This window comes from Vigna radiata, chromosome 4 (assembly GCF_000741045.1).
Source record: "Vigna radiata var. radiata cultivar VC1973A chromosome 4, Vradiata_ver6, whole genome shotgun sequence".
Classification (NCBI taxonomy): domain Eukaryota; kingdom Viridiplantae; phylum Streptophyta; class Magnoliopsida; order Fabales; family Fabaceae; genus Vigna; species Vigna radiata.
This window is the reverse complement of record NC_028354.1, coordinates 15,596,269-15,622,616: the sequence shown is the minus strand read 5'-3', so window position 1 is coordinate 15,622,616 and position 26,348 is coordinate 15,596,269. Positions and strand designations below refer to the sequence as shown.

Below are 26,348 nucleotides of genomic sequence, written 5' to 3'. Positions count from 1 at the left end.
TTTATCATTATCTCAAACTTAGTTATCTCTATATTTTTAAAATAAATAAATATAATTTTTCTAACGCTAAATTTTATATATATAAATTAGTTTATTATGCATGTAAGATGAAGTTAAATAATTTTGAAGCTTATAATTTGTGAAATGTTATAATATACACTAATTTCAATTTAACGTCAAATTTAGGAATAAAAAATATGAAATCCTATTTTTTATTTTCTAATTAATAATTATGTAAAAATATTTATGAAAGTAAAAGAAATATGCTTACATGTATTTTTCAAGTTAAAACACTTAACATAAATGTTCCTTTTCTATGTAAAAATGCAATTTATTGTTGGATATTTAATTTTTTTTTTGTAAAAAATAAAGTCCATGGACTGACGTGATTCACAAGACTTTGAAACTTTTTAACCCTGAGAACTTTTTTAATAAAGAACTTTGATTTTTTGGCCCCAACCCACACGGACTAAGATCAATGCCTATTATAAACACCTATTTAACAGATCTACATGTGATTGAAATCTATTTAAAAATTCAACGCAAGGGACGATGAAGCTAAAGCCAAAACTCCACCGAATAGGGCCATTTTGAATTTCTAGACAAAACAAAATTAATGCAGGTAAATTATAGGAAATAATTATAATGTAAAAGCTGAAATAATAATTTAGTTTCTACCAAATTTTAAAATAATAATATACCTTCTCTCTATGTATAAATAATATATGTCCTGTTTAAATTTAAAATATAAATAAAAGTACATAAATCTAATATATCCTAACATAGTTTAAGAAAGAAAAATGTGACATTAAAAACATAAAATGTATTAAATGGAGATGCGGGGTATCGATCCCCGTACCTCTCGCATGCTAAGCGAGCGCTCTACCATCTGAGCTACATCCCCTTATATTAATAATTTTAGTATAGAATTTATTTGTTATAAATAGATAAATTTTGACAGTTTAAAAAATAATAAGATATATAAGTAATTTATGTGATTTAAAATCTAAGTTATATTAAAAAAATTGATTTTGATTTCAAATATAATAATATTTCATAATACGTATATATATTTTAATAAAATAATATTAATTTTCTTTTTGTAATTATAATGCATTTGTATCGGTCTAAAATAAAAACATTTAAATACTAGATTAAATAACGTAAAAAATAATACAATATAATTTAGTCACACTTTTTTGTGTGTGTTGACTAAGACTTTTTTTTACAATTATAATTTCATATAAATAACTTTCAATGACAGTTATATTATTGATCTGAGATATATACCAACGTTGTTCATAATTAATTTCTGAAGAAGCATTTGATTAATAACACTTGTTTTGAAAACTTTCCTTCAAAATGCATTTTTTTACATCCATAAAATTCAAACCTAAACTGTATTATTTAAAGCCACTTAATGAAGTTTTAACTCTATACCATTAATTAACATTAATTAAGTTTAAGAACATCTAACTAAGCTATTAACGCTCATGATTACAACCACCAAGCTTTTGACTTTAAGTTTAAAAATTCTGTTCTCTAGGTCGGCTTCGTCCCTTGTTTCAACATTTTTTTTTTCATCTTAACTATTAATTAAGGATTAATTAATCATGACTTTTAGCAAAGTGTATATCTTCAAGACAAGAAAAGCATAATTTATTGGACACGAATTAATATACTCCTAAAAATCATCGTGAAAGCCACGTTGAAAACATAAAAAAATTAATTGTAGAGATTTCTCTGCAAGAAACAAACCAGTTAAACTAGAAATATCATATATTTTCTTAACCGTTCTAATCAATGAAAAATTATTACTTCATGCTAAGATTTCAATACGTACAAATACAAAAAAATAAAATAAAATTGAATATGCATGTGTATTTTGTTATCATACAGCGAAAAAAATAGACATCGAATTTCGAAGTAATAGTATTTCATATAATTTATTTAGAATGGAATATCTTTCATTTCTGTAAGTAACACACACTTTTTTTTTTTGCACTTTATTGATTAAATTAAACTTTTTCTTCAGGTAATATATATATATATATATATATATATATATATATATATATATATATATATATATCTCCTTTACTCTTTCAATTTATTCCATTTCAAAAATATAGAGAGGAACATTGCCTCTATTTCCCTATATACATTAAATAATAATAACAAATATTATAAATAAATTAAGCACGTGTACTAGATATGGAATTTTAGAAGATTATTTGTTAAATTGAAAAAGTCATGAATTTTAAGCAATTATTTAAGAATATAATAACTTATAGGTTTTCTTAGAAAATAGATTTCATTACAAAAACAAGAAGAGATAAATTGAAATATATAGTGATTAACATAAATAAAGAGTAAGAAATAGATTACATACATTTAATTTAATTCAAATGAGTAAATATACACATGCACAAACCACACATATACATAGTAACGATAAACAAATTGTTTGAAATTTCGTTTATAATTCTGAAAAATAATTCAAAAAAATTGGTGTCAATTTTTTTGTCAAAATTCAATGAAATATTTATTATAAATTTATTAAAAATAAGTAAGAAGAAAAAAAGAAAAAGGAAGGAGAGGGAGAGAAGGATTTGAGATAGTTTGGTAGTCAATAATTAATAGATTTACAAATTTTTTTGATTTTATATCAATGATCTTAGCATTTCACCTATTTCACCTGTGTGTGGAATATTGGACACACAATGAACTTAAATAATTTCTCTCTATTTATATATTAATCTTACTTATTTTTACTCTAAATCCCAACATTATCTTCTTTCTTATATATTACTATTACTCGTTTTTATTCTAAATCCTAACACTACTTGTTCTACTTATATATTAATCTTACTTATTTCTATCTTAAATCATATCACTTACTCTTTTTACGTAATGTCACTCACTTTCATCTTGAGCACCAACTTTGCTTTTACTTAGTCATCTTATTATTTAAATTCGATATGAGAGTTCAAACTCAAGTTTAGTCTTAACAATTTCAGTCCTTCAAGATCCATCTACTAATATATAAGTTAAGTTAGTCATTTTTATCTTAATCCAAACTCTAACTTTACCTTAACCCAAATCCTAATCCGAACTTTATCCTTAATTTTAAATCTAACCTTAATTTTAATATTAAGTGTCTTATCAAGGAAGTGTTCGAGGAAAAGATAAATTATCAACATCAAACACTGCATTTGAAAGAATGTTATTTAATTTTTCATTATGTATAATTTTCTAATTTAGAACAAATGAAACTGTAATGACTTACTAATTTAACTTTTTTTAGTAGAGGACATTTACATTATTTGATATTAAAATTGTAGACTTTATTTTTTTTATCCTTTTATGAATGTTATATGCAAATTTTAAATACCAAAAAATCTAAAATCCTTATCTTTTATAATTTTTCTTTTATTTGAGGGTTTTTGTGTATTAAAAAATGTGAAAAAAAAACTGGAACTTTTTACTATATTAAATTATTTATTTTTCATGCCACTGGGCATATCAAATGTTGTGTAGATTTTAATTTTAGCACCTATAAAATAATTTTTAATTGTTATATAAAAGCCAAATTAGTAATAAATTATTGTAAAGTTTTATGACTAAACCAAAACATAATTTGTCATACAAATTAAGAATTCACGATAAAATAGAGAAAATAAACACTTTCACATATAACACAAATTGAGAAAGTTTTACTATGATCAGTATTGCATAGTTTTTTCTCTCAACCCAAAATAATACAAGATCTGTTGCAGAATGTGTCTTTAATCCTCAATACCTTCTATTTTGTGGTTTCGGAAAATTGATAGTTGCTTCTTGCTTTTATATATGATAGACTTTGATAATGTAATATCTTCTATATATGGTAGACTCTGATCATGCAATATTTTTTCATAAAAAGTTTTATTTTTATTTTTTGTCTTGAAATTAGAAAATGCTTGTTTTAGAACTATTTGACAATATCTTGTCCAATATTCATAAAAACTTTTTCTACAAAAAAACTTTTCAAATAAAAGGTGCAAAACATAAAAGTTAAGCATAACGAAATAAAACTGCATAAAATTATTTATTTCCACAATTATTTTTCAGAGACGTTGATGGATTTAAAATGAAACATAAATTATTTTTTAAATGTAAAATTTAAATTAATTAGTTCTTAATTCATTTATCATTACAATTTTAATATTTTTCTTTGAGAACATAAAACAAATATTAGAAGCTATATGAGGAATTATTAGAGAAGATCCAATTAGTAGTCTATCTTAGATGAGAATACTTATCATTCATCTACATAATTAAATATGTTAGACAAATAATATTCCTAATTTTCATTACTTAACAGTGTCTTTTGTTATCATAAAAATCATACAGTGGTGGTGACTGTCTAACTACAATGGATTGTCGGATTATAACATAAACAAATTCACAAAATAAAAGTATTGATATAAATCTTTAAAACGATTAATGTATTAGAAATTACTAGAAATTTCTATTCCAAGAAATGGTTCATTGGAGAAAAAAAAAGAGTAAAAATCATTCTTGAGTAGATGAATGATAAGTATGTGTTCAAGTTGGAACTTGTAAAATGAAATATTTACTTGTCTTTTCAATTTATGGAAGTGTAAAATGATAAATTTCTTTGAAGATAGATCCGTAGTCAGAGCAATTCATACATTTCTTCATCCATAGTGCCAAAATTCATATAAGCTTAGTCCTGTTAGTATTCTAATATGAATATCTTCCAAGTGTAATAACTGTCCATTAACAGTTAATCTCATTCTTTTCTTTTTACATTTTAAATACTTCATTACTTCATTTGTACTTTCATTTGTATATCAATGAGAATAACTCTCACTTTCTCTAAACTCTCTTACACTCTGTATTCTCTCCTCTGCATAATTCTTCCAAACTATAACACTGGTATCAAGAGCTAGGTTCGAAACTCAGTGAGGACAACTCAAGACGTATCAAGAAAGGTGTTCGTGAGTAATGGTTGGGATGATGCACAACAACCTACCTGTTTTCGATGGCAAAGGATTCGATGATTGGTGTATCAAGATGGATGTGATCCTCGCCTTCCAAGAGGTAGATGAAATTATAAGAAAAGGTTTCAAAGAACCTTCCAAAGATGACTCAGAAGCAGTCAAGAAGCAGTACAAGGAAAACAGGAAATTGGATTGCAAAGCACGAATGCTACTGCACCAGTGCATATCTACGACAATTTTTCAGAAAGTTTCAAAGGCTACTACAACGAAGGAGATTTGGGAAATCTTGCAAGACGGCTATGACAATTATGGAAAGGTCAAGAAGATTAGATTGCAGTTATTACAAAGGCAGTATGAATTTCTCGCCATGGGGAAACAAGAAACAGTGGTCGAATACATCGGAAGAATTCAATTGATTGTGAATTTTTGCACTAAGTGCTCAGTCTCATTATTTTAATACATCTATCTACTCTTAATCGTCTATTTTCTGGGTCCTTACATTCATCGACCTTTTCTTCAATATATAAAAATTATTATTACTATTATTATATTTTAATTTTCATTGATGAGTAGTTATGTTAATTTATTTATTTTTAGTTGTGATCAATACAGTAAAATTATTTATCTGCTACTTTTATTCATTATTTGAAAATGTCTATATTTTTTAAATAATTACACTAGTGCAGAAAGGGCTTTAGACGTATGTTATTTTGGGTTTTTAACGTCACATCCCGACCCGACGTCTTTATGGGTGACATTAATGGGACGTCGGACTCTGCACATCCGACGTCTTAATAGACGTCGGTTAAATGTCATGTCTGACGTCTACAAAGACGTCAGACATGACACTAACCGACGTCTATGGGCACTATCAAGACGTCGGACATGGCACGACCTGACGTCTATGGGCACTATAGACGTCGGACATGGCATTAACCGACATCCACTTATATTTACGTTGTGTTGTAATGCAGTTTTGCTCGTGTCTTTAGGTAGCGTAGTAACACCTCCTTCCTTTGCTAGCTTTTTCGAAAGAAAAAATTGCGTCTTTTGGATTTCTTATGGTATTTCAACCCAAAACCGAACCTGGGTTATTGCCTAGTTCCATTCCAACCGCTAAAGAAAAAGAATACGGTGACATGAAAACTAGGCAAGGACCCAGGTTCGGATTTAGGTTGAAATGCCATAAGATATCCAAAAGACAAGCTTTTCTAACGAGGAAACTAGCAAAGAGAGAGGATGCACTACGCTGCCCATAGATACGAGAAAAACTGCACAAAAATACAACGAAAACTCATTTTAATCGGTTCAAACGAAAGATAATATAACAAAGATAATACAAAGACTACTTTAATCGGTTCACCTACCTGTCAGACATATAGACGTCGGTCGAAGGGATCCGGACGTCTATAATATTATAGATGTCGGTGCCCCTCCTAACGGATGTCTATATGGCGGAAAGATATGACTTTTCACCTAGTTGTCAAACATATAGACGTCAGTTAGTAGGGCCCCGACGCCTACATACCCAACTTATTTACGAAAATATCACCGGTCAATAATTTACGTTGGGTGTTTTCTGGTCCAACGTCTATGGAGTGACGTTAAAGCCGAATTATGAATACATTTACTATTTCATTCTCTTAACAAGAAAAAAAAAGCTTATGAAATCATAAAGAAAAATAATAAACTCTATATTTCTATAAACACAATTTATTATTAATCCTCACAATTATTTATTATAACAATTTGTGCACGCACCAAACTTATACAGATTCTACAAAATTATGTATTATAAACCCTCTTTAAGATTTGAGACACACCCCAAATCAATACATATCTTAGTCTTGAAGAGTGTATGCATAACTTTATTTCACCAAATAGAAACTGAACTACCAAAGAACTATTCCAATACATCTATGAGCAATTTTTTTTTAAGATATATAATCAAATTAGCATATTCCAATCTCTCCACCTCCATCAGTTGCACAATTTTCTTCTGAAACCTAATGAACAATTCATTCATAATTTTTGTACCAAAGTTAGCAGCTAAGAGAGGTTCCGTTACTGCTCTTATGCAACTCGTTATGAATTCAGCAGCTCCTATATTTTCATCACCATCTTCATTTTTTCTCGCATCCCAAGGCACGATGGCAATCTCTGATTCTTGAATAAAGAAGGACCCTTCTTCTCGAATCACCTGTACTATTTCCTCAACTTTTGCTTCATATATTGGTATGTTAAAGGACTCCAATTTTTCTTCTTCAATCAAACCCTGCAGCGTAAATGCCTCATTATTATGTCTTATATTTCAAAGACTATTGATTTCAGGAAATCACCACTAGTAATTAACAAAAAAATATGTTATTTACCTCTAACAACATGTCACTAAGTGTGACACTAATTGTTTCATAAATGCTTCTTCTAGGAGTTTCAGTTCTGACAAGTAACACCAAGACCATTGCTCCTCCAGGCACAAGTTCCTCTGAACGTGATTTCAGAAACAATTCAAAGTCTTTTTGGAATTGCTTAAGGAATGTTGTGTATACGGATGGAGGGCTTGTACTAACTATGTGACAGTTTCCCTTGTTAAGTGCCTCCTTACTTAACCCTAGAAATGGATCCTATATAAATAACCAAATGTAATTATAATTAATGAACTCAAAATATGTATCAAAGCATTGATTTAACATTAATTACTTCACCTGAGAGAGCCAGTGCACACTGTTGGCAGAATGAAATAAGTTTATGGAATTGCTGGGAAAGAGTCTTCCATGGAAGGATCCAGGAGTGGCATTGATAAAGCAAGAACCAGACTTGTAACCCTTATCTTGCACCAATTTGGTATAGAAATCAGGAAGTGACTTGAAGATGGTATTGAAATCGTTTCCAAATAAATCATTCAGATAAAATTGGAAAGTTGGTGGTTCACGATTCAAACCAACGCATACAGCATGAACAATGTCAATAATATTTGACATTACAAGAAGAGTATTTGGTCCTACAGAACATCCTAAATCTGCCACCTTCATGCAGTCTGGAAAAGAATGAGAATATAGTCTTCTTATAGCTTCTTCAAGCATGCTTTTGGCTTTAAGCATTATTGTTCTCTATAATGAAATGAAAGTAGATCAGAATAGAAGAAAAAGATAATTATGCAGTAAAATTATTAGATTTATACTGTGAAGATATAGAAAATACTTGTAATGACGAGTTGTTCGCATAACTCCTTTCTCCCTCGCCACCAGTCATGTGAAACAAAAATTCTCTTTCCATCGATGAAGTACGAAATGAATATCCAAGATCAATCACCACCTTGTGATCAAATATGATACTTCAATATTGGCTTGGATCGCCCTTTATTAACTACAGAAATTTAACTCAACATGTAATTTTTAATGTTTTACTTTGTGTTCAGATAGAAAGTTTTATAATTTTTAAAACATTCATATACGTTAAATTTAAGTTAATTTTAAATTGTCTCCTTTAGATGATTTTCTTAGATAAGACAATTAAAAAATTTAATGAATTTTATTTTATTTTATTTGAATAAAAAGTATTTCAATTGTCACCATATATATATATATATATATATATATATATAATTTTAAAAAATTCAAGAATATCAAATTTGATTATCTTTTTGTTGTTGATATTAGATGATGTTATTTTTTTTGTCAAAGTTATCAAGACTTTTTTAACTGATATCTGTAAAACCTTTTCTCAATTGTTGTTAACCGATATTGTTTTCTGTTTATGTCAAGTATAAGTTGATAACTATTAAGGAATGTTTTACTTTTCAATTAAATTAGAAAGAAAAAATTAAATTAGAAGAAATACAGTGAAATGCTGGTCCCGTGAGGTATCAATAATTTCATCTTCTCGAATAGTTCAATAATGTAAGATATTTTCAAATAATGCTGTGTATTATTGAGTTATGCTACCTTGTCAATATCATGTCTTATTTTAATAGAAATTTCTTGTTTTGGCATGACAGTTAATTCAATTGATTGATATATATAAAATATAAATTTCCACTTTTGGATAATGATGACAATAGCAATCAAACAAAAATGAAAATGAAGTTAAACATTTTAAATACAGAAACTGATTAAACATTTTTTATGATGCTCTAAGTATTTTTGTTTGTATTTTTATGATGTTTAAATGTTTCTATTAAAATTAACTAATATATGTTAGTAAAATTAGATTATTAAATTTCTTATATATATTAATTGAGAAACTTATTTTCTATTTTAATCGATTAAGTTATTTACATAATCGATCGTTATTATGCTTTTGCTAGATGGGTTTGATTCCAAGCACCAAATAAATTGTGAGAGCATTTATTTGTTAAGGAATAACATCGTTTAAACATTCTTGGTGAGCAAGATCATTAATTGAGAGAAATCAAGACTACAAGCTTGCAAGAATGAGTGGAAAGAGTTAATGAGTGACTATTTCTTGTTTTCTTTGTAAAATATATACTAAAGGTGTATTTGTTTATTTTATTTTTCTATAATTTCTGATTACTGTTGTATTCTTTGTTGTGTAGACAAGGTTCTTGAGTGATTCTACAATTTACTATTAGAAATTATACTTGTTTAATTTGAGATTTAGATTGGATGGAACATGTCGTAATTGTATAATCTCAACTTTCTTACAGTGAATCAGAAGGAAAAAGATATAACACAACCCTTCAATAAAAAAAATCAACATCATCAATTATTTTGTTATTAAAGTAGAAAATAAATGAACGAATAGAGCATAGATAACGATATTGTAGGTTAATGTGTGTGTGTGAGAGAGAGGATGGACTGAGAAAGAAACAAATTGTAAGTGAGGAGAGTTGATTAGGATTAAGTGAATGTTTCTCATTTTTTCAGTTCTGACTATTGTAGAGATGACAGAGAGAATGTTAGAGTGAGAGATGAATGAGAAAGGATTGAGAGGAAAAAGGGACGAGAGAGGTAAATAAGGATTTGGGAGTTTCTTGTTTTTTTTTTTTTTTAGTTTTGAGAATGAAAATTATTCAAATATCCTTGATCTTAAAACTTAAAATACATAATATATAATGTTGGGTACAAACAAAGTCCCATATCAGAAAAAAATGAGAGATGAACATGAGTTTATATACATAAGATAAGAGGACTTTCAGAATGGTACCAAAAGCATACCCGTGAGAGCTTGGCCCAAAGCGAACAATATCTTATCAAATGTGGAGACTTATGTGTATATGTGAGCGTTGAACCCCTCCCTACATCTGGAAGGTGGTCCCTATATCTTCAGAAAAAATGAAAGATGGATATAAGTTTATATACATATTGTTGTCTACTAAAACATGATACACTTTGCTAATGTATCAACTAAAAAAATAAACTTACTATGTTAACAAACCCCATATATTTCATGTTATAAATTGAAATATTTAAAAATTTATTTTAATTTTCCTAATTTGAAAATTAAATATAAAATTAAACCAATATATGGAGTTTGGCATTATAGACGAGAGTTCCCTCGTACATAATGCCTTATATTGGCGCTTAATTGTCATGGAATAAACATCACACAGTTAGAAATTTCAATTTATTCTCATTATTTCATTATTCCATGATCTAGTCCTGATCTACGTTGAAGCCAGAAAAATTCACAAAGTTAAAAAAACTGCATGGAAAAAACTCCCAAGACTAAATTATAGAAAAAAGTTAGGTGAGTTTATGTTTTTCTTGAAAAAAATATTCATTTTAAATAAAAATGTTCAATCTAAAATTTTTTAATTTGTCAAATAATTATATACAAATATTTTTATCAAATTAACGTAAATTTCATAAGAAATTTTAATAAATTTAATTATTTGTTTATATAGAAAATTTACATAATAACAAATTATTTAAATCTTTAACAAATCTTTAACTAATTAAACATAATTAATTTTTCTTGACATATTAAACATATTTTTAAAATATGTAAAATAGTTATTTAATTTTTTTAATGAAAAATTATATAAATTAAACTTAAAACTAACTACAACATTTCAATTTCAAAGTTTAAAATAATAAATTTATAAATAATAAATTTATGAATTTTTTTTATATGTTATTTTTTAATGTATAACTTTAATTTATACTTAATTTCTATTAATTATTTATTTCTTTTTAATAATATATATATATATATATATATATATATATAATAAATATATATTTAATAATTATAAAAAAAATGTGTGAATTTTATTAAAATAATCAAATATTATCAATTAGACTGCATGTTTCTTAGGTTGTTTGATTATTAAATATTATAAATTTTCTTCTTTAAAAACTTAATAAAATAAATAAAAAAAATATAATTAATCAATATATTAAATAATATATTATATATTGTATTTACCCTTAATAATTTCCCATACTTAAACCAAAATTTTCAACAAAAAAACATATCACGATAACATACCATCCAAGATGGAGGGAATAAATAAAAAAAAGTTAAGATTGGAAAACAACCCACGAAGGACAAACAAGTTGGGCTAACAAACTTCCAAATTCGTCTCTAAAACTTATCTCTAAATAAACAGATATTATTTTATAATCATTAATTACTAAAAAAAACAATATACAATTATATTATATTTCTGTTATTAATAGTAAAAATTATTTTAGATACTAATAATTTTTAATTTAATTAGGTTTAATGTTTTCGTAGGTTCCTATTTTGGTCTAGAATTTCAAATAGGTCTTCTTTCTTTTTGGCGTCTTAGTTGGTTTTTTTTTTTTATTATTTTTGTAAAATTGATTCAATTAAAGGTCTGCCGTCAAATTACACTAAACAGTCGTTTAAGTCTTGTTTATGTGGCATGGTCAAAGTTGACATTAATGAGACGTAGCATTACAAAGGAATTTTGTATTAAAAATTATGAATGTAATTAGATTTTTGGAAGGGCAAAGTGGGAATAATAAAAAACTTTAACTGCAGGCCCCTTTTAATTGTGAAATGTAATTGAGATTGGGGAAAAAATTAGGGGTAGGGTTCATGTGAGGCAATTGGGGGAAAATTGACATTCTTTCTTTATTCAATTCGAAGCGCGAGAGAGTTTCTCTTTTGAAGAACATCAGTTTAGAAGCGAGGGTGCATGTGCGAATTCCTGGAAGAAGTTGAAGCACAAGGAGAGGTGTGGATCCTTGTGTCATTGGAAGCGCAAGGCTGAATCACATGGTCAATGAAGGTTAATCTGAAGGAAGGTTAGTATTTGTGCTTTATTCTCTTTGTTTTTATAGTTGGGAAACTACAATATTCGTTGGTGGTCCCTCATTGATGTATGTTTTGGTCTGCATTGTTGAGGATAATGTGGTCCCTCATGTATGTTTAAAGTTATTTGACCGTGTCTTTGTTCGTCTTGTTAGTGTTTTAATAATTTTTTTTTGTCGTCATATGTTTGCATAATAGGTGTGTAGATATATTTATACCGTGTTGTGCGTAATGGACGAATCTATTGAGTGTGTTTTCCACCATGGAGGAAAGTTCATTAATGATGCTACCCTAAAGTATGAAGGGGAGACAACAATCTTGTCCTTTGACCCTGACATTTGGAATTATTTTGTGGTTGTCAGTGTAGTAAAAAGTTTTGGATATGACAATTTTAAAGATTTATGGTACTGTGTAGGAGGTGGTTTAGTGTTGGAAAATAGGTTGGAACAATTAATTGATGACATCGGTGCCATGCATATGGCTAACTTAGCTAGACTTAATGGTGAAGTTCATTTATACGTTGTGCATGTTGTTTCTGAGCCAGAAGTCATACATATGCTTTAATATATTAGTAATGATGAAGTTGAAGGTAATTATGAAGTACAAAAAGAGGGTGAAGAACACAATGGTGGTGTTGAAGTTGATGGTGACTTACAAGAGGAGTATGAGGGTGAAGAAGATGGTGATCCTGTTGAAGTATATGGTGAAGGTGATGGTGAATTATAAGAGGTGGAAGAAGCTAGTGATGGTGTTCAAGTACATGTTGAAGGTGATGGTGACTTAGAAAATGTGCATGAGGGTGAAGAAGCTCGTGATGATGTTCAAGTAGATTTTAAAGGTGATGTTGTTCAAGTAGATGTTGAAGGTGATGCTGCTCAAGTAGATGTTGAAGGTGATGTTGTTCAAGTAGATGTTGAAGGTGATGTAGAAGATTTGCATCAGGTTGAAGAAGAGCAAGAGTTAAACGTGTGTGAAGGAGTTGTGGAGGATGAAGTTGATGTTTGTAGTTGGAGTACATCTACTGATGAAGGTGATGTAAATGGAAATAATGAGTGCTTAGAGGGGCTATTAGATGTGAGTGTTGAATGTGATATAGATGGTGCTTTAGATGGTAATGTGGAGGTAGAAGTAGAAGTACAAAGTATTTATGACAATGATTATGTGAGTGTTGAAAGTGATGATCAAGATGATAGAGGTTTATTAGATGAGGAGTGGAATTATGAGGAATTACTTAGTGCTACAAATAGTGATGAAGATGTTAATGACAGTGAAGGTTATGGGAGGTTTGGTACTTTTTATATGCCAAAGAATATGGTAGACTTTACATGGGAGGTAGGGACTTTTTTTGCAGAAAAGCAAGATATTTTAGATGTTGTTAAAGGGTATACCTTGGAAAATGGTAGGAATATAAAGTTTGTAAAAAATGACAAAAGAAGATTGAGGCTGAAGTGCTTTGGTGCAAAAGGAGAATGCCCATGGACCATATACTTTGGTTATATGAAGGCTGTAAAATCATGGTAGCTAAGAAATAAAAAAGACATTCATACATGCAGCAGGGAGTTCAACCTCAAGTTACTTGATGCCAAGTGGTTGAGCAAAAAATTGGTGAAAACAGTAAGGGAAAATCCTAAGATGAAGGGTGTAGATATACGTGAAAAGTTCAAAGAAAGTGGAACATAGGTATATCTAGGTGTATGGCTTATAAAACTACAATTATTGCTTCCGATTACATTGACAGGTCCTTTAATGAACAATATAAAAGGATATATGATTATGCACATGAGTTGTTGGGAAGAAATTCAGGATCTACAATTAAGGTGCATGTTGAGGATATTAAGGGTGAGGTTATTTTCAAGAGATTTTATTGTTGTTTGAAGGCATGTAAAGACAACTTTCTTTGTTGTAGGTCAATAATTGGTTTATAATGAGCCTTTTTGAAAGGGAAGTATGGAGGTGAGTTGTTAACAACTGTTGGGAGAGATAGTAATGATCAAATGTTGCCCATTGCATATTCGGTGGTGGAAGTGGAGAATAAAGATTCATGGACGTGGTTTTTGAATCTTTTGATTGATGATCTGGGTGGTTAAGAAGTATGTTCGTCAATAACTTTTGTGTCAGACCAGCAAAAGGTAATATTTAATTTCATATGCATTAATTTCATACAATGATTCATAAATTTGACATGGTCGTAACTGTTTTTTTTTAACACCATAGGGTCTACTACCAGCCATACAAGAGCTACTCCCTGGTGTTGACCAGAGATTCTATGTCAGACACTTATATTCAAACTTTAGGAAAAATTTTCCTGGTAAAAATATGAAACAACTGATGTGGAGGGCAGCTACTGCCACTCATCCACAAAATCGGGAGAGGTAAATGAGAAACCTTAAAGATGTAAGTGAAGACACATTCAAGCATTTGATTGTCATCCCTCCAAGGTACACTGAAAAGTTGTTTATACCGTAGGAATAACAATGTGCTTCACCTGTTTAACTTATACTCTTAACATTTGTTTATATCATATGCTGCAGATACTGGTCAAGGTCCAGATTCAATCCACATCCAAAATGTGACACATTGGTCAACAATATGAGTGAGTCATTCAATAGTGTCCTGGTTCACACTAGGACTAAACCAATCACAACAATGCTGGAAGAAATTAGGGTCTACATCATGCAAAGATGGGCAAAAAAATAGGTCTAAGGTACAGTCCTTTTCAGGATCAATATGTCTAAAGATCCAGACTAGATTTACAAAGGAATCCCAAGCAACCAAGAACTAGACCCCTATGTAACTTTCTTCTCCACTTCTTCAATGTGTTATACTATCTTCACTCCCAGAGAAACTGTTTTAATTTTTTTATAATTTGTTTACAGTTGGTCAACAAATAAATTGTTTGAAGTGAGACACATCTCCCAGAGTGGAGAAAAATTTGTTGTAAACATAGATGAACAAGAATGCTCTTGTAGTAGATGGAGCATCACAGGAATACCATGTTGTCACTCCCTTGCCGCAATGGGGTTTCTCGATATTGATGGATAGCAGTTCATATCGGCTTGCGTTCTAAAGTTCACCTATGAACAAACATATGCCTCAATCGTATACCCAATCAACGACAACAACATGTGCGACCTAACACCATATCTGGATGCCATGCCTCCTAGGAAAAACGTTATGCATGGAAGACCTAAAAGGAAAACAAGACTGGAACAGTGGGAAATCAGAAAGGATGATTCTTGACTGAGCAAGGGTGGTTTGAGCAAGAGATGCGGGGTATGTAGGGAGGTTAGGCACAATAGGAGTCGTTGCCCCAAAGCAACCCAAGATCCAATCATGCCATCATCACAATTATCTTCAGTTTCTCAAGACCCTGAAGCTCAACAATAGAAGTGTGTATGAATGAGAACAATGATTTGTTTAAGGATCTCATTATGTAATAGTTGACTCTAAGGAACAATGTTGGTTTTTTTGGTTATGTACTTATTGAATGACAATGACACCAAGTGTGTATGTTTTTTGACGTTGGTACTTTTTGGACAAGAACTATTTTTATGACTTGTTATAGCAACAATGAAAATTATGTAATCCAGTGATGTTGCTTCTGCAATTGATGATTATCTTCCATCTGCTTTAGTAATTGATGATTCTAAATTATGCTTTTGTTGGGCACATTATATTTGTTACTTTATACCATATTCTCTAAGGCTTATTGCCATGTTTTATAATAGTGAAAACAGATGGATATTTATCTTGGTAGATGGGATATTTATGTTGTTGTGGTTGTAGATGGGATATCATGTCCTGGACATCAGACTTGTATTTCGTAACTTCTGATCATTCTATCATAATATGATCGGATTATCATGTCTCCAAAAGAGTGATTTATTAGAAATCACTCTCTTAAGCACATGGATTAATGTAATTACTTGCAATTATCAATTGAACAATGCTTTTTATAATTCACACAGATAAAATATCTTTATTTCAGTCAGATAGAACACATACACAAGATTCCTTACACATACACATTTTATACACATGTTGCTCTTTAACCAGAAATTTGAATGGCTTTAACATCAGGCTTCTTCACCCTTAGCTAATTCATACATGCTGTAAAGAAAGTTGTTGCTCATACAGTACACAACCACCTTTTTCAAATTCATATAACATTAAACCAACTTCAGTAACATCACTTCATTCGTTCATATAAATTGCTAATTGCATCCTACCAAAACGACCAAAACTACTACATTATGGATTTATCATCCATATTATAATTACAATATTATTAAGCATACAAATAAAAAAAATCAATCTTATCAACACCTTCATCCATTTCTCCAGAACCTTAACAATTTTTTGCAAATCGGTCATCATCTTCGTTCCACCTCCCATTTCTCCTGTCTTTGACAAACACTCATGTTTTTCTTCCCACTTCACATTCGTATAACTTTTCTCAATACCATCGTCACAACACCATTTGAAGAAATTGCAACCACCTTCATGTCCATTCTGTAAAAAAAAATAAAAATCAATTACAACGACTTTCTACTCAAACAAAACACTACTCATCCACGCTCTTTTACCTTGTACTTAGAGTAGCCCCAAAATTGTTTCCCTTTGTTCTTAGCATCAAGTTGTTCTTACCACTATTTTCTCTCCACACATGTAAAGGGGTGATACACCATCAATTGTTGATACTCCACCACCACGAAACACGACATTAGAGTTTTGAATCCGCCACCCACTGCATGTTGAAGATGAACAAGAATGCGACTTCTGCATTTTATTAGTCATTTCTTCGAATCGAAGAAAGAAAGAGCGCCAATTTTTCCCCAATTTCCTGACATGAACCCTACCCCCAATTTTTTCCCTAATCTCAATTAAAGGGGGCTGCACTTAAATCTTTTGATTATTCCCACTTTGCCCTTTGAAAAAGCTGATTACACCTATGTGCATTCAAATTTTTTAATGCAAAATTTGTTTGTAATGCCATGTCTCATTAATGTAAACTCTGTCCATGCCACATAAAGAAGACTTAAACATTTGTTAGTGTAATTTGACGGCAGACCCTTAATTGGATCAATTTTACAAAAAAAAAAGAACCCAATTAAGACATCGAAAAGAAAGGGGACCTATTTGAAATTCCAGATCAAAATAGGGACCTACGGAGACATTAAACCATTTAAATAATATAATGATTAATTATTTTTAGTCTTTAAATTACTAAATATTTAATTAATTTCTTGTAGTATTAAAATAATAAAATTGGCATGAATAACATAGAATGTTCATCAACCTTTTCTTCAATATATAAATTTATTATTACTATTATTATTATTATTATTTTAATTGTCCTTAATGAGTAGTAATGTTAATTTATTTATTTTTAGTTGTGATTACCGTAAAATTATTTATCTGCCAATTTTATTCCTTATTTGAAAATGTCTATATTTTTTAAATAATTAATTGTGGTACATTTGCTATTTCATTCTTTTTTAGAAAAAGCTTATAAAAACATAAATAGATAAATAAAAATAATAAACTATTTATATCTATATTATATAGATTTACCGACAAGACACTAAAGAGAGACGATCAGTCAAAGATAAGAGGACAGTAGATCAACTATTTGGACAATAGTGTCGATCGGTCTGGAAGGCACACGGAAAGACATTAATGGGTAATTAATGTGAGTAATTACTGTACCATATGCATATATATTACATTTATGAATGGTTGGCAGGGTATATTATTTAGTATCCACTGAATATATAATACATTAATGGACATTCAATGTGCTGAACAATTGCAAAGCCTATAAATACAATGTGAAGGATCAGGTAAGATCATATATTATTCCAGAATCACGTTGAGACCTTAAGACATGTACCTGATTTGAACGTTAAAGTGTTTTCTACAGGTCCACCCCCAATAGGTGATAGAGATTAGCTGATCGGAGAAGAGCAGCGCTATGAGGAGTGAAGTGTGTGGTTCACATCAGAGAAGAAGGAGCATTTAGGAGAAGTCTTGACCTCGGACTCCGTTCGACCAAAACAATATTTATAAACACAATTTATTGATAACTTTTTGGCAAGTATACCAAATCGTTACAAGTAATACAATGAAGAAGTAAAGTATCTTTCTTCCAAGGGAATTGGGTTTATCAAAATCAATTACTATTGATGGCATTTTGTTTTCACTTTGGATAAATAGCATAGAACTTGAAAAGGTAAAAATTTAATATTGACAAATATGATAAAAGATCATTGGAATTGGTTTCTGACTAACATTTCAGTAACATCCTGGGCAAAATACTTTCTTTGTTCAAGCATTCACATAATGGTATCTTGTTTTAATTCCTTAAAACTAGTTCTAAAATTATCCATTAAATTATTAATTCCTTAATTAATTTAACAGATAATTTTGCATTAAGTTCAGAGGTTGAGAATGACCAAAAGCACATAAGTTATTCCTAGCGTAGTTACTTTTAGTTTCTTTTCTTACGTTTCTGGTTCTAAAAATACTTCCCAATACAAAAGAACGTTTAAAAGAGAATTATACTTCCGTATAATCATAAGCAAGTCAAGAAAAGAACAAGAACAAGAGCATATATTGCACAGGAAATTTACATCAATGTATTGTCATACAACCAATTTCAATGAATAGAAAATTTAGCCTATCCTAAACATCACAAACATACTCTTTTCAGCCATTCCTTGCCGAAAATGAAGTCATGATGTCTTCAAAGGTCTCCTTATGGTCTTCTAAAGTTTTTTAGAGCTTTTTTTGTATTTTTCGTGTCAGAAGATGGTTTCCTCTTTTCTGTCACGTCTTTTAAGCCACTTAACTTAATTAATTCGCTCAGCGCACATGTGTGTGTGCGCTGTGCGAATTTCCTTTAACTACTGCATTTTAACTGATGTTATTCGCTCAGCGCATAAGTATTGGTGCTCTATGCGAATTTCCTTTTCCTAGTTGTGCGAATTTTGGCTTGCACTGAGTAAGAATTGGCTAACAGATTCCAAATTATACATCTTTCCTGTACAATAATTTACATAACAATTTACTTTCTATTACAACTTTTCACTGAGTAATAACATGAATAATTATAAGATTGAGATCATTTATACACTTATCCTTTGTTATTGATCCTCACAATTACTTATTATAACAATTTGTGCACGCACCAAACTTATACAATTTCTACAAAATTATGTATTATAAATCATCTTTAAGATTTTTGGCACACCCGAAATCGATACATATTTAGTCTTGAATAGTGTAGCATTTCTTACTATTTCCTACTCCTTAACTTTATTTCACCAAATCGAAACTAAACTACAAAAGAACTATTCCAATAGATCTATGAGCAATTTTTTGTAAGATATATAATCAAATTAGCATATTCCAATCTCTCCACCTCCATTAGTTGCACAATTTTCTTCTGAAACCTAATGAACAATTCATTCATAATTTTTGTACCAAAGTTAGCAGCAAAGAGAGGTTCCATTGCAGCTCTTATGTACCTCGTTATGAATTCAGCTCCTATATTTTCATCAACCAAAAAGTCATCACCATCTTCATATTTTCTCGCATCCTAAGGCATCATGGCAATCTCTGATTCTTGAATAAAGAAGGACCCTTCTTCTCGAATCACGTCTCTTATTTCTTCAACTGTTGCTTCATATACTGGTATGTTAAAGGAGTCTAATTTTTCTTCTTCAATCAAACCCTGCAATGTTATATGCCTTATTATTATGTCTTATATTTCAAAGACTATTAATTTCAGGAAACAACCACTGGTAATTAACCAAAAAAGATGTTATTTACCTCTAAGAGCATGTCAGTAAGTGTTAGACTAATTGCTTCCAAAATGCTTCTTCTAGCAGTTTCAGTTCTGACAAGTAACACCAAGACCATTGCTCCTCCAGGCACAAGTTCCTCCGAACGTGATTTCAGAAACAATTCAAAGTCTTTTTGGAATTGCTTAAGGAATGTTGTATATACGTATGGAGGGCTTGTACTAACTATGTGACAGCTTCCCTTATTAAGTGCCTCCTTATTAGAGTTGTCAAATTGGCCCACTTGATAGGTCCTGGTCCTAACTCATATGGGTTGGGATCAAAAAAGTCCACAGGACCAAAAATAATTCGTGTTGAAAAAGCCTACAGGACCAAAAGCTCCTAAAACCCTGTGAGGATTAGCCCATTGACTTTTCTTTTTATCATGAAAAAAAGTAGATAAGTGTGGTTGAATGTAGAAGTCTCGAAAAGTGGATAGAAATGAGGGATATTTATTTTTATATTAATTTAAATTTTCATTTCTACTTTCATTAAATTAAATATAAGTCTTATATCTTATACTTTATACATATTAATCTTTAATTAAGATTTAGATTAACAAAATAAATTTACACAATCTCGTGCTGGAAAAAGTGGTGGCAAGGGATTTTGTCGGTGATACAATAACAGTTGGTCATTTTATATAATATATGTATATGCATAAAATTTTATAAAGATTTAAAATATTTTTGATTATATTAATATGGTAACAAAATATTAATCAAGATATTTGAACTGAAAATTCAATATTTTTTAAAACCAACATGTTATTAATTTTTATGGGTTAGAGATAAACTTTTATTGATTTATAATAAACACTATTCATGCATATTAATCATAAAATTGTTAAAAAAAGTCGTATTAATCATATATTTTTTTACTTCCTAACACAATAATCAATATCTGTTTACAAAATATATATTTTCAATCATAATTCATTGAACTAATCTTACTTTTTCAAGATTTACATGTAAACTTCAGCTAAAAAACAAACCAACTAAGACTGACAAAAGAACAAAAACCACATGGTGGTTGCCAGTATATCTTAGATTTTGTTCATTGGTAATATTTATAATTTAGCTTTCTACATTTATAGAAACTAATAAGCAATATTTAATTTTGAATATATTTTTAAATAAGTAAATATGAAGATTGTAATGAAGTTTTGTCGAGATAGTTATTTATCGTATTTAAAATAACAATAATACATGATGAAAAATATCATTCAAAAATAAAAATGAAAAGGTTAAATATATGTTTTGGTCCTCATATTTGTGCCCAATTCTCAACAGGGTCCTAATATTTTTTTTTTGTCCCAATTGAATCCCAATATTTGTTAATTTGAGCCAATAAAGTCCTTTCCGTTAATTTTGTACTAACGCTGTCTAATTTTGATTACGTGGATGGAGACATTAGTAGGTCATTTGTATTGATTCAATTACGTGGAAATTTACGTTTTTAAGTGCTATATGATGTGGTATTATCTTATATTTTTTAATTATATGACTGGTTATATACTTTCTTCTTCCTCTGGTTGACTCATTAATCCCGTCAAGGCCCTGATTCCGGCAACCGCCGTCACCATCGCTCCTCGCCAGAGGTAGTCGAAGTGTAGGGTGAAACACCCAATACCAGAATCCAATCCAAAATAAAAGAAAAAAAAAACAAAAACCCACTTCTGTAACGCCCCGGCAACTTACAGCGATTCCTGACTGCCCCCACACATCAACATGAGGCTTTCCAGTGTGCTTTGTCCTCACTCACACACTTTCCGAGAAAACTTTCCAAAAGGTCACCCATTCCATAATTACTCTAGGCTAAGCACGCTTAACCATGGAGTTCTTATGAGTTAGGCTACCGAAAAGCAAATGCATTTGTTGATATGAGTAGCCAAATCAATTCCTTTAAGTTATCCTTCAACTGTATAGTCCCATACCTATACAGTCTCTAGATCCCTCTCATTCTGGTGTATGTTCAATTCGTTCATGTACCCCTTCCATTGGAAGCCTGCCAGGAGCCGCTCCTTGTCCGTGCCCCCTGCACCATGCCTCTTGCACCGACGATCACTCCCCGCCCTCATCAGTGCCCGGATGTCACATGCCCACCAACTTCTGTCTGGTTCGTCCTCGAACCACACCGTACTGGGAGAGGCTACGCTCTGATACCATTTGTAACGCCCCGGCAACTTAGAGGGACTGCTAACTGCCCCCATACATCAACACGAGGCTTTCCAGTGTGCTTTGTCCTCACTCACACACTTTCCGAGAAAACTTCCCGAAAGGTCACTCATCCCATAACTACTCTAGGTTAAGCATGCTTAACCATGGAGCTCTTATGAGTTAGGCTACCGAAAAGCAAATGCATTTGTTGATATGAGCAGCCAAATCAATTCCTTTAAGCTATCCTTCAACCGTATAGTCCCATACCTATACAGTCTCTAGATCTCTCTCATTCTGGTGTATGTTCGATTCGTCCATGTATCCCTTCCACTAGAAGCCTGCCAGGAGCCGCTCCTTGTTCGTGCCCCCTACACCATGCCTCTTGCACCGTCGATCACTCCCTGCCCTCGTCAGTGCCCGGGTGTCACATGCCTACCAGCTTCTGCATGGTTCGTCCTCGAACCACACCGTACTAGGAGAGGCTAGGCTCTGATACCATTTGTAACGCCCCGACAACTTACAGGGACTGCTGACTGCCCCCACACATCAACACGAGGCTTTCCAGTGTGCTTTGTCCTCACTCACACACTTTCCGGGAAAACTTTCCGAAAGGTCACCCATCCCATAATTACTCTTGGTAAAGCAGGCTTAACCATGGAGTTCTTATGAGTTAGGGTACCGAAAAGCAAATGCATTTGTTGATATGAGTAGCCAAATCAATTCCTTTAAGCTATCCTTCAACTGTATAGTCCCATACCTATACAGTCTCTAGATCCCTCTCATTCCGGTGTATGTTCAATTCGTTCATGTACCCCTTCCACTGGAAGCCTGCCAGGAGCCGCTCCTTGTCCGTGCCCCATGCACCATGCTCTTACACCGTCGATCACTCCCCGCTCTCGTCAGTGCCCGGGTGTCACATGCCCACCAACTTCCGTCTGGTTCGTCCTCAAACCACACCGTACTGGGAGAGGCTAGGCTCTGATACCATTTGTAACGCCCCGACAACTTACAGGGACTGCTGACTGCCCCCACACATCAACATGAGGCATTTCAGTGTTCTTTGTCCTCCCTCACACACTTTCTGAGAAAGCTTTCCGAAAGGTCACCCATCCCATAATTACTCTAGGCTAAGCACGCTTAACCATGAAGTTCTTATGAGTTAGGCTACCGAAAAGCAAATGTATTTGTTGATATGAGTAGCCTCTCAATAATGCAGTCTCTAGCACTTTCACTTATATGCTTGATAGTCCTAACGAGATGAAAGATATAGTTGCTATTGAAGACTTTCTGAAAGATCTTAAAGTAATCAGTGAACGAATTATGGTCATGGTGAAGATTGTCTGGTTGTTTTAAGCTGTAATGTTTTGTGTGTCACTGATTTTCATTAACATGTGACAAAATCAAACATTTATGTTTTGGCAGGTATCGTTTGAATATTTGACAGTGTAGTAGTAATTGTATTTGTTTTGAAAATGGTTAATGTTGCAAATGTAAATCATTTTCATTTGATTTATCTTTGGAAACTTCAATTCTCGTAGTTTAGCCGGTTCAAGCATAGTTTTGTGTAAATTTGTTTGCTTCGATTTTAATGTGACGAATGCATGTACGTTACTTCAAAAGAAAAAAAACACACACTCATATTTTCAACAGAGAAGAATTTTAAATATATCAAAGTCTTTTATACTTGAAAAGTTACTTCACAACTCACTAGTTCTTCGTTTATAAGAAATTTATTGGTTTAATGGACTTATATTAGTTTAATGAACTTTCTTATGCCTTAATTATTTTCTATTTTATCTTACACTTTCAATAAACTAAAATATGAAAGAAAATGTTTAAAATAGAAATCCGATGAAATTTGAAAAGCCTAATGTCTCCTGCTCATCGAGGCCATCCTTTGGATGTTTGCTTTAGCATTGTGTTTCCGCTAAGAATACAAGCACACGCGTCTTCTAATGTAATCGAAAAAAAAATTATAATTGATTCTGTTAATATGACAAAATATCAAGAATATTTTCTATTGTTCGAATCAATAAGAGTATGAATACTTTTTTATCTTTGAAATTATTTTTCAAACCTTTACTTTATTCAATGTTCGTTTTTTATTAATATTATTAGAATCATTCACTTGTCAATATAAAAAAACTCAGGTTATAAGAATGATCAAAACATACTTTCAGCCGGGGAAATTAAAAGAATGATTGACGAAGCTGAAAATTACCAAGCTGAAGATAGAAACTTCATGAAGAAGGCCAATGCAATGAATGCTTTGGATGATTTTGATTACAAGATGAAGAATGCATTGAAGAACAGCAATATCAGTTCAAAACTTTGTCCACAATATAGGGAGAAAATAAACTCTGCAGTTAAGAATGCTACAAAGTTGGTTGATGATGACCAGCAGCAACATGGAATAGAGTAGATTGAGGATTATCTGAATGAGCTTATGGACCTTTTTGACAGTGTCATTAGCAGCTATGTTTAGATGTTTCTAGTTTAGATTTTTTCTTCCTAGAGATTACAATTTGACTTTCTTCACCTTCTCATGTTATGACATTTATTGTATTATATTTAAATTTTTTATCTATTCAATCTAATAAGCATATTAAAAATTACAGTCTAATTTTCTTTTAAGTCTCTTTATTAAATAGTGGTTAAACCTACTTTTACTTCTATTTGAATCATATTAATATGAAAAATATCTTTTTAGTAACTTTTTTTTTGTTGCTACGAAAAAATTGTTAAGATCCTGTTAATATATTTTAACTAAATCCTACTTTTTACCCTGTTCGAATCATGTTAATTAATATATTATAACTAAATCTTAATTTAGTTAGATTATTTTCTATTTTTCTATTATTATTTATTATAAATTATCAACGCTCAATTTTATCTTAATAAATAAGTTCATTTTAAAAAACATCAAAAATATAAAAAAAGTTTATGTTTTCAATTAATGATAAATAAAAAAGATAAAAAATGAAAAAAATAATATTTAAATTTTTAAACTTTAATTTTAGCACAAAAAATTATACTACCAATAATAATAATAAAATAAAATATTCAATTTTTTTCAGTTAACCGTTTTGTCATGATTTTGGTTACGATATTATTATTATACTCATAAGAAGATAAATCACAATTTATGTTGATATATAAATATAACTAATATTCTTCAAAAATACTCATTTTATAATACTCTTGTTCCTATATCTATTAAAAAGGAGGTCCTTTTCACACACGAAAGAAACAATTGATCTTTTTCCTCTCAACAAATAAGGAGGTCATTTTCACACTAAAACAACAACCAAATCATATGCATGGTAGGATCTTTGTAAGACTCTAGGAAAATATGGTAATTAGGGAATAATGTGGTTAGGAGACTTGGACCTTATTGGTTGGTAGTTGGTGTTTGATGATTAAATGTTTTCTAGAATTATAATTATTATGTTTATTATTGATTAAGTAGAACACATTAATAAAATAAGGGGATGTAGAAAGAAAAGAATAAAATAAAATCTGAAACAAGATAGAAAGATTACCTGAATCTTTAAAATATTTGGTGGTTGTTGATATTTTAAATATTAGATAAAATAAAATAAGAAAGAAAATCTTGGTGGTTTTATAGATTAATTGAGAGATATTATTTTAGTTAAAAAGATAGAGATAGAATAGAAAAAGATAAGAAAGAAAAGAGTAAAAAGGGGTTACATATTGCTCTCCTAAAATTCAAAAACGAAAATTAAGAGGAAGAGCTACAAAAAAACCTAGTGCAAGAAAGAACTTGTTGTATTTTTGAAGTTAGATAAAGCTTTAGAATTGGCCAAGGTATTGTAAGCTTACCTTTGTTTATTACTTGTTGTATGATATATGTGTTCTTTGTTATTTTATTAATATTCCTTGTTGATATATGTTTCTATGATTATGATTATTAATAATCTTTGCTTGCAATGCACGAATAGATCTTGTTGATCGGAAAAAATTGTTTGGGGTCATTTTCTTATTTTTACTAAGTATTAAATTTAACGCTTCATATTCATCCATACTTCTATGCTTCTTCTATCTTACAGTATTCATTCATATAAGGAAGA

The 26,348-nt window shown here is 30.6% G+C and overlaps 1 protein-coding gene, 1 non-coding gene and 1 pseudogene across 2 annotated transcripts; all 3 read right to left on the bottom strand.

Annotated features, from left to right (window-relative positions):
* Positions 1-831: 831 nt before the first annotated feature.
* Positions 832-904, bottom strand: TRNAA-AGC. Its single transcript has one exon. It is a non-coding gene; the product is annotated as a tRNA-Ala (tRNA).
* Positions 905-6,850: 5,946 nt separating this feature from the next.
* LOC106758907 (7-methylxanthosine synthase 1) lies at positions 6,851-8,321 on the bottom strand. Its single transcript, XM_014641914.2, has 4 exons — positions 8,211-8,321; positions 7,715-8,119; positions 7,382-7,633; positions 6,851-7,284 (listed from the first exon to the last, which is right to left on the bottom strand). Exons 1-4 carry the CDS (start codon positions 8,283-8,285, stop codon positions 6,913-6,915), a joined length of 1,104 nt encoding a protein of 367 aa, XP_014497400.1. The 5' UTR covers positions 8,286-8,321; the 3' UTR covers positions 6,851-6,912.
* Positions 8,322-19,557: 11,236 nt separating this feature from the next.
* On the bottom strand, positions 19,558-21,683 carry LOC106758418 (annotated as a pseudogene).
* Between the last annotated feature and the right edge of the window lie 4,665 nt (positions 21,684-26,348).

Bases quoted from the DNA above. Each gene is read 5' to 3' on its own strand.
- LOC106758907 (XM_014641914.2), bottom strand. From the start codon at position 8,285: ATGGAAAGAGAATTTTTGTTTCACATGACTGGTGGCGAGGGAGAAAGG. The intron at 7,634-7,714 runs GTGAAGTAATTA...TTATTTATATAG, and splicing joins GTGTGCACTGGCTCTCTCAG to GATCCATTTCTAGGGTTAAG. The intron at 7,285-7,381 runs GTAAATAACATA...TTTACGCTGCAG, and splicing joins TTAGTGACATGTTGTTAGAG to GGTTTGATTGAAGAAGAAAA.